The 13,870-nt window shown below is 45.5% G+C and overlaps 1 protein-coding gene across 2 annotated transcripts in view; it reads right to left on the reverse strand.

Annotated features, from left to right (window-relative positions):
- The window catches only part of ARID2 (AT-rich interaction domain 2), a 1,159,914-nt gene that overhangs the window by 977,403 nt on the left and 168,641 nt on the right, over positions 1 to 13,870 (reverse strand). For both annotated transcript variants that reach the window (XM_086919090.1, XM_086919091.1), the window contains exon 4: positions 8,409 to 8,542. In XM_086919090.1, coding sequence (XP_086775216.1) covers positions 8,409 to 8,542 — 134 coding nt within the window. The remainder of the gene's footprint in view (positions 1 to 8,408; positions 8,543 to 13,870) is intronic.

Raw genomic sequence — 13,870 nt, forward strand, 5'->3', positions numbered from 1 at the left:
AGTTCAAACCGGTGCTGGGGCACTCCAGCCCCAGCTCTGGCACGAAACTGGGGAAAGGGGTGTAACCACCCCCTTCCCTGGTCCCACCCATAGGATGGACCTAGCAGGTAAACCAGCCCCTAGATTTGGTATATAGGTAGGAGCTGAGTCCCAAGACTTTAGATTTATCCTGACTGAAACTCTGAAACGAAACTCTGAACCTTCGACGATCTACTTTGTAAGAAGAGGACTAAAGAATCTCCCTGGTGGTCAACGAGTGACCACCCTGCACAAGCAGGCATCATCCAGCGATCAACGGCTTGCTTTGTCGACACTCCCGCCGGGGCCAGAGCACAGAGCCCGACAAGAACCGGACTTCCAGACTTTCTTCAGCCCGATCCACAGCCCCAGCAAAGCCGAGACCAGTGGAGGCGACGAGAGACGTGGGTCCGGCGATCTTGAAGTCAGCGACTTGCTTACAGTGCAGCTTCTGAGGCATCCTCGAAGCTGTGCATTGGGGATTGAGAAGCCCCAGCCCCGAGCATCATCTGCACCAAAGATCAGTCCTGCACACTCCACGAGTTCTGCGTGGGGCCCTTCTGCATTTTCCTGCTCGACGTGTCTACCCGGTCACTTGCCAGTTGGCTGGTGGCCATCTTGGCGACGAACCTTTGAATTTACACCGCTGGTCGAGTTGCTCCATACTGGCCCCTGCTTCCATGAAAAGAAGCAGCCCATCAGACCTTGCTGGTCTGATTAAGCCAACTTAGATTCTTGCGTGGGTTGCCTTGGCCAAGGCTTGTTGACTCCAATCCGGAAGCAGACACCGCCGACAGCGAGAGCATTCGTGGGACAGTCCGTGCCTGACTCCTGGTCATCGTCGACGCCTCCTGGACAACGTGGCTGCAGAGACAAGCTTCACGACATCACCCGATTGCTTCGCGACATCGCCTGGTTCCTTCCTGGTCCCTGGCTAGTTACCCAGACTGTGTCCCCTCTGCTTTCAGGTACTCTTCATCCTCGTCCGCCCTTGGATCCACCCGGACACTTCTCTCCTGGTCGCCTGCGGCATCTTTCTTCACGGCTCCATAGGATTCAGCGACGAAACCAGACACACTGACACCTATGCACCCGCTTCCTGTGGATGAGGTAACGAGAGTACTCCGGTGCTCCTGTGGGTATTGACTATCCAACTGTCTAGGTTTCAAGTAACTTTCATCGAGTCCAGTCAGAAGTGCCCGAAAAGAACTAGTTTCTAACTCTTTCGTTCCCATTCATTCTCTATGGTAACATGCGTGTGAATAAAGACTCTACACATGCCTCCCGTGGGCCTCCTGCTTCCTATCTCTTGATAGTACAGAGTAGCCCCAGCGATTCCCTAGGGCCTAGGCCTATCCCTTTTCAAGCAGTGGTACTTATACCCCTATTTTAGTATATGGTTTAGCGTGCCCCTAAGGCCCTACAGTATTTTGTGCAACTTATTGTATTTTAATTAAGTATCTTGTTATGGGCTTGTTCCTCTGACCTCATAAAGAGTTCAGAGGGATTGTCTAGAAATAAATACATATATATTTTATATATATCCTGTGTGGTGTCCTTTCAATTGGTATTTAAAGGGGTTACGTATGGTAAAACAGATGGCTTCCCATGCCCTTTTGAGTTTAGCCTAAGACTGCTTGGTCCATGCTACCACTAGGATAGCTGGTCTATAAGGTTGACTTTACAGCCATCACCATTAGGGTTGTTTGGACTGGTGCAAGGTGCTCACTAGAATAGTGAACATCATATACCAGGCCAACTTCTCACAGAGTGATCATATGAAAATTATCTGAGTGAATATATTGGTTCAGAGGTCTTAGGTCCAATATTGGCCTGAGGGAGCAGTCTTTTTTGGGAATGAGGAAGAATAGAGAGTATACCCCTGTCCCTTGATGTTGTAATGGGACTGGCTCTATGGCACCTTTTTCTAGCATGGATTTCACCTCCTATTGTAACAGTGTGATGTGTTCTTTGGACATTGGACGGTGCTTGGGTGGTACGTTGGGTGGAGTAGAAGTGAGTTCCAGGTAGTAACCATACTGGATAATTTGTCTCACCCACCTGTCTGTAGTAATGGCATTCCAGACTAGTAGGAATTGTGTTAGTCTTCCTCCGACTGGTGTATAGTGGTCTGGAGGGAATGTGAGAAAGTCACTGTTTGGTAGCGGTGGAGGCTTGGGTGTTATTACCTTGTCCTCTGCCATTGTTATGGTTTCCTCTATAACCTCCTCTATTGGAGCATCTATTAAAGGTGCCTTTATTAAAGGTGCCTTGTATAGTGCTTTTGAATGATGAAGATGTTTGTGATGTGTTGCCTCTGCCTGAGCCTCGAAAGGATGAGCAACGAAAAGAGCTTCTGGACTGTTGAAATCGAAGTGCACCCATGGACTTAGCAGTGTCAGTGTCTTTTTTCATCTTTTCTAAGATGGTATCCAGCGCAGGTACAATAAGAAATCTTGGTTAATGGGTTGATTGAGAATGGTAGATTGCACTTCATTTTTAAAACATGAAATGCGCAGCCAGGCATGCTGGCGTAGCAGTACACTAGTGTTGACAGACCTAGCGGCTGTATCAGCTACATCACTGGTGCATTTTATGGATGCGTTACGGATGAATTTCCCTTCTTGTATTAGGTCATTTGTTTTTGCCTTATAGGGTTCTGGTAGGTGTTTTAATAATCCCTCCAGTTCGTCATTATGTGCTCTGTCATAGCGTGCTAGGAGAGCTTGTGTATTGGCAATCCTCCAGGTATTTGCTGCCTGAGAGGCTACTCTTTTCCCTGATGCTTCTAAGATTTTGGACTCCTTGTCAGGAGGGGGAGCATCACCCTTTGTTTGTGAGTTTGCTCGCTTTCTAGCGTTAGACACAACTAGGGAATCTAGTGGTAGCTGAGACGGGATATAAGAGGGGTCTGTAGGGGCCGGTTTATATTTTTTTTCCAATCCTTGGATTGAGGACACACGCCCTGGTTGGGTCTTTAAAGATGTCTGGTGCGTGCTTTTTAGTACCTCTTTTAGCATAGGGAGTACATGTACACTTCTCGGATGTTGGGAAGGAGTTAAATAGGAAATCCTCCTCTATAGGGTCAGTGTGCATGTGTACACCACGATACTGAGCTGCTCTCCCCACTAGTTGGTTAAAAGCAACAGTGTCGTCAGTAGGAGACGGCTTTGTGGGGTATGTAGTGGGATCGGGTATGGGTTGTGTATAATCTGCGTCATCAGGATCATTATGGTCACTCCATGTGTCATCTGGGTTCCCCGGATCGGTGGTATGAAATCATCCTGAGGATCTTAATCCATGTCTTCTTCCTGATCATAATCTAAAAGTGAAAGAGAATATGGAACATAAGGCACGTTGGGAGTGAAAGGAGGAGGTGTGTAAGGTCTTGAAGGGGATGTGCCAAAGTCCTTTTTCTTCAGGGTCCAGTCTTCTTTTGTTTTTATTGTAGACTATATGTCCGGTCTCAGGGTCTATATACAGTCTTTGTTGTGGATCTGGGTGAAAAAGTTCTTCCTCCTCTGTCCGTGGCGCCGAAGATTTTGCCTTTTTCAGCTGGACGGATTTTTTCGGGTCGAGTGTCTTTAGGCTGGACGTCTTTATGATGCGAAGCCTTTTTTGGCTCGACTGGCTTTTTTGGCTCGACGCCTTTTTTCGGTCCAACTGCCTTTTTCGGCTCGACAGCTTTCTTTGGCTCGAAGGCCTTTTTTGGCTCGACGGCCTTCTTCGGCTCGATCTGGTTAGGTCCCGGGATACCGGAAGGCTTGGGTGTGGTCTTCGGAGCCGAGCCGGAAGGCGGGGCTTCTGAAGCGGTATTTCGGTCGTGGCTAAGGCTTTTAGGCGATGCTTTGTCCGGAGCCTTGTGTGGAGGTGGAGGCGGGGTACGCTTTGGTACTCACGGTTTGCCCCGGTGTAATCTGGTCATCGGAGTCCGACTGGTCCTCTACGGTGACTATTTCGAGATCTTCAGAGCCGCTGCATTTCTAGCCGAGCAGCTTTTCGGTTGCGGATAGTCTTTTTGGACCGTAACAGAGCACAAGCTGGACAGTGTTCTTCCTTTTGCTCCGGAGATAGGCACCTGTTGCATACTCTATGCTTGTCACTGTGTGGAAACTTGGCTCCACAATCTGGGCATTTTTTAAACGAGGTCCTTTCCGACAGCAGGAGGTCCACCTGGCGTCGAAAAGGCCCAACGGGCCGCGTCGACGACCGGAGAGAAATGGAAGTTTTGTCGAGTCGAGGGATACCGAGCGGAAACAATACCGTCTAATTTAGAAGGTTTTAGCGTTAGAGAGTTGGAAAACTTCGGTCTTGAAGTTGGAGATGTCGAAGTGCATACAAACCCAATGGCGGAAAAAAACAATCTGAAGATGGAGAAGATGCCCATGCGCACTGTAGTCCTGGGGAAGAGTCACCTTTCTCGTGATACTTAGAAGACTCTTCCAAGACAACAAGGTGCAAACATCCGGACCCAACACTAGGCGGCGATCTATGCTAAGATATGAATTCAGCAGCCCAAATGCCTCGAACAATCCGGTGCTCACGGGAGACAAAGACTGAAGGTTGGAAGGCAGGGCAGGTCCTTCGGGTTCTTCAGGCTGCTTTCGTCAGAGCAGGTTCGAGGTGGGCTTGGCACCTCGTCCCAGGATGTGCATTTTTCTAAACCCCCCCGAAAGCAGCAGGCTCTGGACCCAGGGGTCAAGAAACATGTCTGGTGGTGGCAGCTGGCAATCAGCTACTCAGCCAGGGCACTAGAGTTAGGTCGTTTTTCAGGGGGCATCTCGAAGATGGCCTCTGTGTGCATTGTTCATTAAATCCCACAGTGGCATTAGTGTGGGTTTAATGTGCTGAGAAGTTTGATGCCAAACTTCCCAGTTTTCAGTAAGGCCATTATGGTGCTGTGGAGTTCGTACTCTTAATGGCAATACAGCACTTATAATGTCTAAGAATTGACTTAGACACAGTAGGGGTGCACACTGTTGTAGAGTGGCTGACCTATGCAGTGGGTTGTAGGCATGGTACACATGGATGTGTGCCATGTAGACTCTACACTTTGTTCGGCACCAAAACACGCAGCCTGCCAGGACAGTGTCTGTGTCTAAAGGTACAGGGCATCTAAGGGTGGCACAATAAGTGCTGCAGCCCTTGGAGGCCTTCCATGGCCACAATGCTCTTGGAACCTGTGGTATCCTTTACAAAGGACAGATATGTGGCCAAAGAGTGCAACATTTCTGGTGTCTCAATGCACTTTTAGGGAAGGAACATAGGTCCTGGGAACCTGATTGGGAGGAACTCAGGGCACACTGTGTCAAAGTACATCATCAGTTTGGCAAAAGGTGGGGGTGACCACCAAAAGTAGGGCACGTTCTTATAGGCATCCTGCATGGACAATTAGAAAAATAATTTGGGTGTCGTCTGCCTATGAAAATAGGGTGAGGCTGCAACGTTCCACTCGATCTGCATTTGTTGAGAAAACCTGGAACGTGCGGTTACTCAGGAAGGAGGACAACCAGGTCAGCGCGGTGCTCTGGAACACTAGAAGAATCAATCTTTCAATAAGGCAGCCACGAGACATGGTGTCAAAAGATATGCTAAGGTATAGTAAGATAAACGCAGTTGTACTGCCCATGTCAAGGAGTCGCCTGAGGTGCTCTGTAACTCCTAATAAGGCAGATTCAGTGTTATGCTCAGCTCGGAATCCAGAATGGAAAGGGTGAAGGGCATTCTGGGCTTCCACAAATAAGGTGAGCTGGGTGTTTACATGTTTCTCCTGTATTTTGAGAGAATGGGAAGCAGCAAGATGGGCCTAAAATTGGACCAGTTGGATGGGTTCACAGGGGGTTTTTCAACCGGGGTAGGAACCTGGCATGCTTTCAGGCTTTGGGAAGAAGCCCCTGCTTTAGGAAACAGTTCAAACAAGGAAGACAAAAAAAGTGATCTAATATACAATGGGGATATATGTTTATATGTAAAATAATTTTTGGGCTTTTGTACTGAGCACCTTTTGCACCATGATCTCTTTACATTGATTATCTTGAGTTATGTGAATGCTGTGACATTACATATCACATTGAAGGAACATTTTGGGCTCTTGTTTTAATTTTTTGACATGATATCACATCTATTGTGGAATTTCTATTAGGAGTTTGACATGTTTTGTTTTAAGTGTTACTCACGGGACCATTGTGTTTGTTTTGTATAATTGACCCAGTTTCAGTTTAGGGTAGTAGGGTCTGTCCTTTTGATAAAAAATTAACTCCACATAGTGGCCTGGCATGGCTGGAAAGACACCATCTCCGCAGGCACTATGGCCCGATGGTGAGTTGATGCTAACACCAAGGAAGGTTTTCAGGCACTGACATTTTGGTAGTGTCCGAAACTGAGCTCTGAAGAATTAAGCTGGAACAAGTGCTCGCTACTGTCATTTAAATCTTAGGGTTAGCCCTTTGGCATTTGTAGAGAATCCGAATGAGCCAAAAAGCTTTGTATTCTTTGTCAGTAGGCATGGCACAAGCCTTCCATATCAGCCCTGTTTGAGTCTCTCTTCTTGAGCAATGAAATGAGCTTTAACTGTGCCCTTCAGTATCTCCTGATGAGGAATGCAATCAGCTGAGGCAGAGCTGGTGGTGCTGGTAGTGGCTTAGGTATCAGCACCAGCACCAGCACAGCGTTGGTATGATTAAGACCAGTACAAGAACAGTTACTAATGGAATGAGGGGGGAGACTCTGTGTTAGGAGTCCAACACACTCCCACAGGGTCAAAGGCTCACCAGAGTTAATGTATGTCCCACATAGCAAGGAAGAAGAGTTTGGGATTCTCTCCTGGCAACGGACACTAGAGGTAGTTTGGTGCTGGCTTTGCTAGGGGTAACCACACCGGCAGCACCAGGAATGGCCCTAGGGCAGAGATCAGCTGTGCCAAAGAAGCCTCCTGTGGTGGGACCATATCCACCAACTCCAGCTCTGAACAAAAGTACTTTGTTGGAGATAAACTAGGCTAAGTTGACTTACTCCTTGATTTCAATTAATTCTTTCTGTTCTTCTGTCTTCTTTTTTCTTCCTCTCTTAAAGACTTCGAGGACTGAGAAGAGCAAGAGTGTGATCTGGACCCAGGAGGCCATCAAGCCTAGGGGCGCGCTATGATGAACAGCTTGGTTTGACACTTCTTAATGATCTTAGGAATCATGCTGCATCACTGATCGAAGGAATGAAAATTATGTCTAGAGCCCAGGCACCACAGACTGTCTTCGTATCAGTCTGTGATGGAAAATTGTAAGGTGCACCATTTGTTTAAACCCTAACTACATTGAGGTGACACACTGCAATAAAAATTGGAATGTTTTAAGTACTCACAGAGAACTTTGAGGAGAAAACCAGAGAGCTCAGGGGCACAGAAAAGAAAGGAAGTGGTGTGTAGGTACTGAGGAGGGCACTGTATGGCTGGAGTGACAGGACTATGACATTGCTTCCAGCGTCGTAGTCGAGCCAACCCTCACTTACCAGTGCAAGAGAGCTACGCCACAAATTTTCTTTCAGATGCAGTCTGGAGTCTCAAACAGTCAACAGGTAATGAATCTGCAGGTACAACGGTCAATCAGAAACATATAGTAAATAAAATGGTTCTGTCAACAAACAGTGACTTGAGGCAAGATGGGGAAATGGAACTATAGCTGAGGGGTGTTCAAAGCTGGGGAGACCATCAGGGACTGAAGAAACTATTAGCAAACAAAGCGGTTTGTGACTACTGTTGTTGATGTACCCACGGACAGGACTGATTTCTGAAATGAAGGCTAAAGACGCATCTGAGTCCTGACAATGTACGTGATTCTCAAGAATATTCTCCACCAAATATCCATTTCTTCCTGTTTTCATCCTTCCCTTTTTGTTTCATTAAAGTAATATTATGAGCTAAAGTTTGTAAGAATAATAATGGATAAGAGGTACATAAAAATGTAGTCCTGATGGCAACCAATTACCATTTACGAAACGCTGTTAAACACGTACATGCTATCATAGTAATGGTATGCATACTGTCAAATGCCAATAAAGAAATGTAAAAAAAAAAACACAAACAACAGACAGTGGCCTTCAGATATTTTCGCAACTAAAATGTTCACCTTAAACATTAAACATCTTTTAGTTTACAAAATGTTTCCAATTTTAAATCACTTTTCTTTAAGACATACTAACAATATGTATGGCTAATATTTTTAAAGTAACATGGTTGATCGTCCTCGATAATATTGGTGCAAGATAACACAATAGATTCAGTTTTATTTAAAAGAGGATGGTTACATATTAGTGGTATGGTTGGCAAGAAATAAGATCAAACTAATTTTCTGAGATTTTACCAGCTTTAAAAGGTACTAAAACAGATAGCTAAACCTTACCTGACAGAATGTGCTGCTGGTAGTTATAGGATGTAGGAATTGCACCTATAGGGACTTGCTGTTTGGGATTGCCAGGAGTTACCTCTTCATCTTCTTCGCCAAAATGATGCACCTTCTCATACTTTTCCAAATACCTGAACCACAGATAAAATAGCATCAAACTTAACAGATAGACTCTGTTTTAAACAACTTCTAAATTAGTGCTAAAGTACATGACAAAACCATCTCAAAACTGAACTATATCTAAAACATTTTTAAAACTCATGGCAAAATCAAACATATGGCTAAATCAAATTAAAAGACATCACATCAGTCATAAAATTCTAAAGTTATGAACAAAAGCTACTTACCTGTAAACTGTGGTTCTCCAGTATTGGTGTCTATCATAGATTCACATGCTTAAATATTCCCAGTCACCGAAGTGGGAGTCCCACGGTAAATAACAGATATGTAGCCATAACACAAGCATATATACACAGAGAAAGCAAAACCATAGAGTTTTTCCTAGATAGACAACATATCACTTCTAGGATATATCTTAGTCATTATGTTTTGGTCCAAATTCCGGCCAATCAGGCGTCAGCACCCTCTTAGAATGTTCTGCAAAGAGGCTCAGGCCCTCATATTTTCGTAGCACAGAGTAACAGAGCCAAGAGATAAAGAGAGCCTCTGAGGGGAGGAAGGTGGGTCCCATGTGATTCTATGAAAGACACCAATACTGGAGAACCACGGTTTACAGGTAAGTAACTTTTGTTCTTCTTCAGTATAGGGGTGTCTTTCATGGATTCATATGCTTGAATAAGAGTAGTGAGCAGTACAGTTCGAATAATACAAGGTACTTATCATTGCACTTCATGATAATAATAATAATAATAATAATGGTAAAGATAACCATAAATGGCACAAAAGATTGAAGTATATACCAAAGAAAAAGAAAGTACCTTATATGCAGGAGGAGGGAAGCAACAGAGGTTCACCTTATTTAAAGAGATTTCGAAGGACTGCTTGTCCCACGGCTGAGTCAGCGTTGTCTGCAGCATCTAGACAGTAATGCCTCGTAAAAGTGTGCTTGCTGGACCATGTTGCTGCTCTGCAAATGAGACGAAGAGGCACACCAGCAAACTGTGCCGTAGACGAGGAAACCTTCCTAGTAGAATGCGCTCTAACAGATGTAGTAAGAGGTTTTCCCGCTTGCTGATGGCAAAAGGTAATTGCAGTAGATATCCAGAGTGCAATTGTTTGTTTGGTGACTGGATGCCCTTTCCGCATTTGCCCATAGGCCACAAATAGTTGGTCAGATTTACGTATAGTAGCCGTCTTTTGAAGGTAGAACTTAAGGCACCTCTTAATATCCAAAGAATGAAGTGCTCTCTCAGCTGGTGTCTGAGGATTAGGAAAAAATTTCTTTAAAACAACTTGTTCATTGAAGTGGAAGTCCAACGGCACCTTAGGAATGAATGCTGGATTGGTGCGAAGTAAGACTGAGTCCTTAGTAAACAGAAGAAAAGGCGGTTTAGTAGTAAACGCCTAAGATCAGCTGTATGAATTGGCTCAAATGGGTGTTTCATTAGTTGTGCCAAGACAATGTTTAAATGCCAAGGAGGAGGTGGTCAAAGAATTGGTGGGAACATCCGAAAAACACCTTTAAAAAATTGTTGAATGACTCTAGAAGAGTAAAGAGAATTAGAGCCATCTTGACGGAATCGTGAGATTACTGCTAGAAAAACCTTTAAAGTAGCAAACGAGAGGCCTGACTTTGCCAACTGTAAAAAGAAAGGCAAAAGTTGCTCTGGCGTGGAATGTATAGGATGCACCTGGGCACCATTGTACCATATACAGAATCTTTTCCATTTATTTTTGTATGTCTTCACAGTTGAAGGTGCTCTTGCCTTTGCAGGGACCTCCCTACAAGCCGCAGGAATGTTCAAATTCAGCAATTCATAGAGCTCAGGTTCCAAGCCGGTAAGCGTAGAGATGCTGGGTTGGGGTGACACACTTGGCCCTGATCCATGGTTAGAAGATTCGGAAGAGGGCGAAGAATGATCGTGTCGCACTGTGACAGGAGCAGGAGTTCCGTGAACCATACTTGTCTCAGCCAGCTGGGAGCTATTGGGAAATGAGGACAGAACCTTGTCACATTATCCTGAAGAACTCTGGGAACTAGAGGTATTGGTGGAAAAGCGTAGGCATATATTGTCGACCAAGTCATCAGAAAGGCATTTCAGCATGACTCTGTTTGAGGAAGCCAACTTGCATAGGACAGGCATTTGCGGTTCATATGTGTTTCGAATAGATCCAGATTCGGGCGACCCCATACCCGAAAAATGTGATCCAGTATGGGATGATGTAACTCCCACTGGTGGTTGGTTGTAGAAGACCTGCTCAGAGAATCTGTAAGATTGTTTGACGCTCCCGGAACATGCACTGCTGAAAGGATGACCTGATGCTGAATTGCCCAATCCCAAATCTGCTGAGCCTGATGGGACAGTAGGATGGAACGTGTGCCTCCTTGTTTATGTAGTGCATGCACGTTGTGTTGTCCGTTCGAACCAACACTGATGCTTCTTGTATGATGGAACGGAACACTTTTAGAGTTAGATAAATGGCCAACAATTCTAGTAGATTGATGAGCCAGGTCTGTTGTTGACTGTTCCATTTTCCTTTTACTGTTAATCCCTAAAGATGCACACCCTAGCCTTCTAGAGATGCATCTGTTGTGAGAGTGTAGCTTGGAGCATCCATCAGGAACGGACGACCTGAAGAGACATTCTTTTCGAGAGTCCACCACAAGAGACCTTTCTTCATTCGAGATGTGATCCGGACTACATCGTTGAAGGTTCCTGAAACTTGAGCCCATTGTTTGTCAAACTCCTCCTGAATAGGTCTCATTTTCAGCCGGCAAGATTTCAACTGTCGGACAGAAGCGGACTCTTTTAATAGTAGGGAGGCTGCTAAGTTGTGAAGACGCAGACGTCTTTCGTGCGACACAAAGGCTTTTGCTAGCTTGGTGTCTAGAATGGCTCCTAAGAACAGTCTGTTTTGAGCACTGAGAAATTGAGACTTTTCCATGTTGAATGTAAGGCCCAGGGATTGGAAGAGGGTCTTGCAGATTTGAGTGTGTTTGGAAGCCTGCTCAAATGACTGTGCCTTTAGCAGGCAGTCGTCCAGGTATGGGAAGATTTGTACTCCTTGCAGGTGAAGGTAAGCTGCCACCGGTGCAAGACCTTGGTGAACACACGCGGAGCGTAACGAAGTCCGAAAGGAAGAATTTTGAATTGGAGAAATTTTCTGTGCCTTCGCAGAATTGGTAGATGAAAATAAGTATCCTGGAGATCCAAAGTTGTCATATATTCTCCTTGAGAAAGTAAAGGAAGAACCTCCTGAAGGGACAACATTCGAAACGTTTGTTTTTTTAAGTATTTGTTTAAGGTACTTATCCAGAATAGGACGCCATTCTCCCGACTTTTTCTCTACGAGGAAGAACCTCGAATAAAAACCTCTGCCCCTTTGGAGTTTTGGCACCACTTCGATCGCACCTTTCCTTATTAGAATTGTGAGTTGGTTTAAAAGTTCCTTCAGACGAGCTGGAGGTGGACCTCTTGGTGGAGAATTGGAAGGAATTTTTAGGAATTCTAATACATGACCCCTGCGTACAATATCCAGGACCCACTGATCTGTAGTAATTAGTTACCATTTTGAGAAAAAGTGTGAGATTCAACCTCCAACCCGTGAAAAATTGGGCGGGGCTAGAAATGGTTTGTGAATAAAGTCATTGTTTCTTGGAAGAGTCCTTTCCTGAGTAAGAGGATTTACCTCTGTATTGTTTGCAACAAGTGTTGCTGCCTGTACGATGGCTGATTCTGGGAGGAATATCGTTGTTGCCCTTGTTTATATTGACCGGAAGTACCTCGAAAGGAGGAAGAGGACCCACGACCTCTTGCGCCTTGAAAAGTTTGCCTTTTAAATTGGAGAGTTCCAAGAGCATGGGCTGTCGGTGTCTTTCTTTATTGTTTGAAGGGCATCATCTGTATGTTGGCCAAACAAATATTCCCCATCATAAGGCATGTCTAATATTTTTATTTGTACCGCTTGATGAAGACGTGGTCTTTAGCCAGCGTCGTCTTCTGAGAACCGCAGCCCCAGCAACAAGGCAGAAACCAGTGGAAGAGACATCGATACAGCAGTCAATCATTTCAGAAGAAATCTTTTCTCCCTCATGAAGAATTTTCAATGCCTCTGCCTTAGAAGATGCTGGTACTAATTGAACTAGAGCGGAAATGTCCGACCACATTTGCCGGTCGTACCTGGCAAGAATGGCCATTGTATTGGCTGCACGGACTGTTGTTGCTGCCATTGTTGAAAATGTCTTGCCTATAGCATCAAGGCGCCTACCTTCACAGTCAGGTGGTAAGGATATTGGAGATGAAGAATTTCTTGATCGGCGCTGTGCTGCCCGAGTAATGATGGAATCAGTCTTGGTCTGAGAAATTAAACAAGCAGGTGTATTTGCGGGTGCCTTGTACTTTTTGTCCAGCCTTCGGGAGAATGGCTGGAATAGAATTAGGATTTTGCATGATTTTAAGTCCTTCTTGCCAAATGAAATCGATGATGGGTATAGAGCACACTTGTTTTTGAGACTTATATATATATATATATATAAAGCAATCTTCTTTGGTTATCGTCATGGGAAGTTGGAATCTTTTCGCTGCACTTTCCATGAGCGCATGAAAACTGCCAATGTCTACTGTTGGGGAATCTAGAGGAGCTGGAGTGGGGGATGGCGTCTGAATTTGGCAATTGTCCCATTCAGAAAGTATGGATCTATCATCCAGTTCACCCTCTTCTCTCTAACCATCATCATCGCCCTCCTGTAAAACATGAGGGGTCTGTTGTTGTGTCCTGGTCGTTGATTCAGAAGGTGTCACCAATGGGTTTTTAGTGGCTTGAGTAAGTGGTTGAGGTGCTGGAGAGGTCTGTACTGACCTCGGAAAACGGCGATTATAATCATCCAGCATATACTGTAGATTAGATATAAGCGTCAAAGGCATCTGTGTCATGAAAGGTTCAGGCTCAGGTTGCGTTCCACATGTTGAATAATCTTCCTCTTCTAGGTCTTCCTCCTCATCTGAGTCCTGACATTTTATGAGCAGTTCCGAAGGACTTCGAGCCGCCCTGAATCTATCATCATCCTCAGAATCTTCATCATCTGCAGAAAATAACTCTGCTGGAGGCTGAGAAGGGGTTTTAATCGGCAAAAATGAATGGCGTCGATGAAGAAGCGAACTTGAAGACTTCAGTGGAACTAAAGCCATCGTCGCCGGAGCCACCGCTGCCGGAGCCACCGCCGGCTGAGCCACCGCCGGCTGAGCCACCGCCGGCCGAGCCACCGCCGGCCGAGCCACCGCCGGCCGAGCCACCGCCGGCCGAGCCACCGCCGGCCGAGCCACCGCCGGCCGAGCCAC

This window comes from Lissotriton vulgaris, chromosome 1_1, assembly GCF_964263255.1.
Source record: "Lissotriton vulgaris chromosome 1_1, aLisVul1.2, whole genome shotgun sequence".
Lineage (NCBI taxonomy): Eukaryota > Metazoa > Chordata > Amphibia > Caudata > Salamandridae > Lissotriton > Lissotriton vulgaris.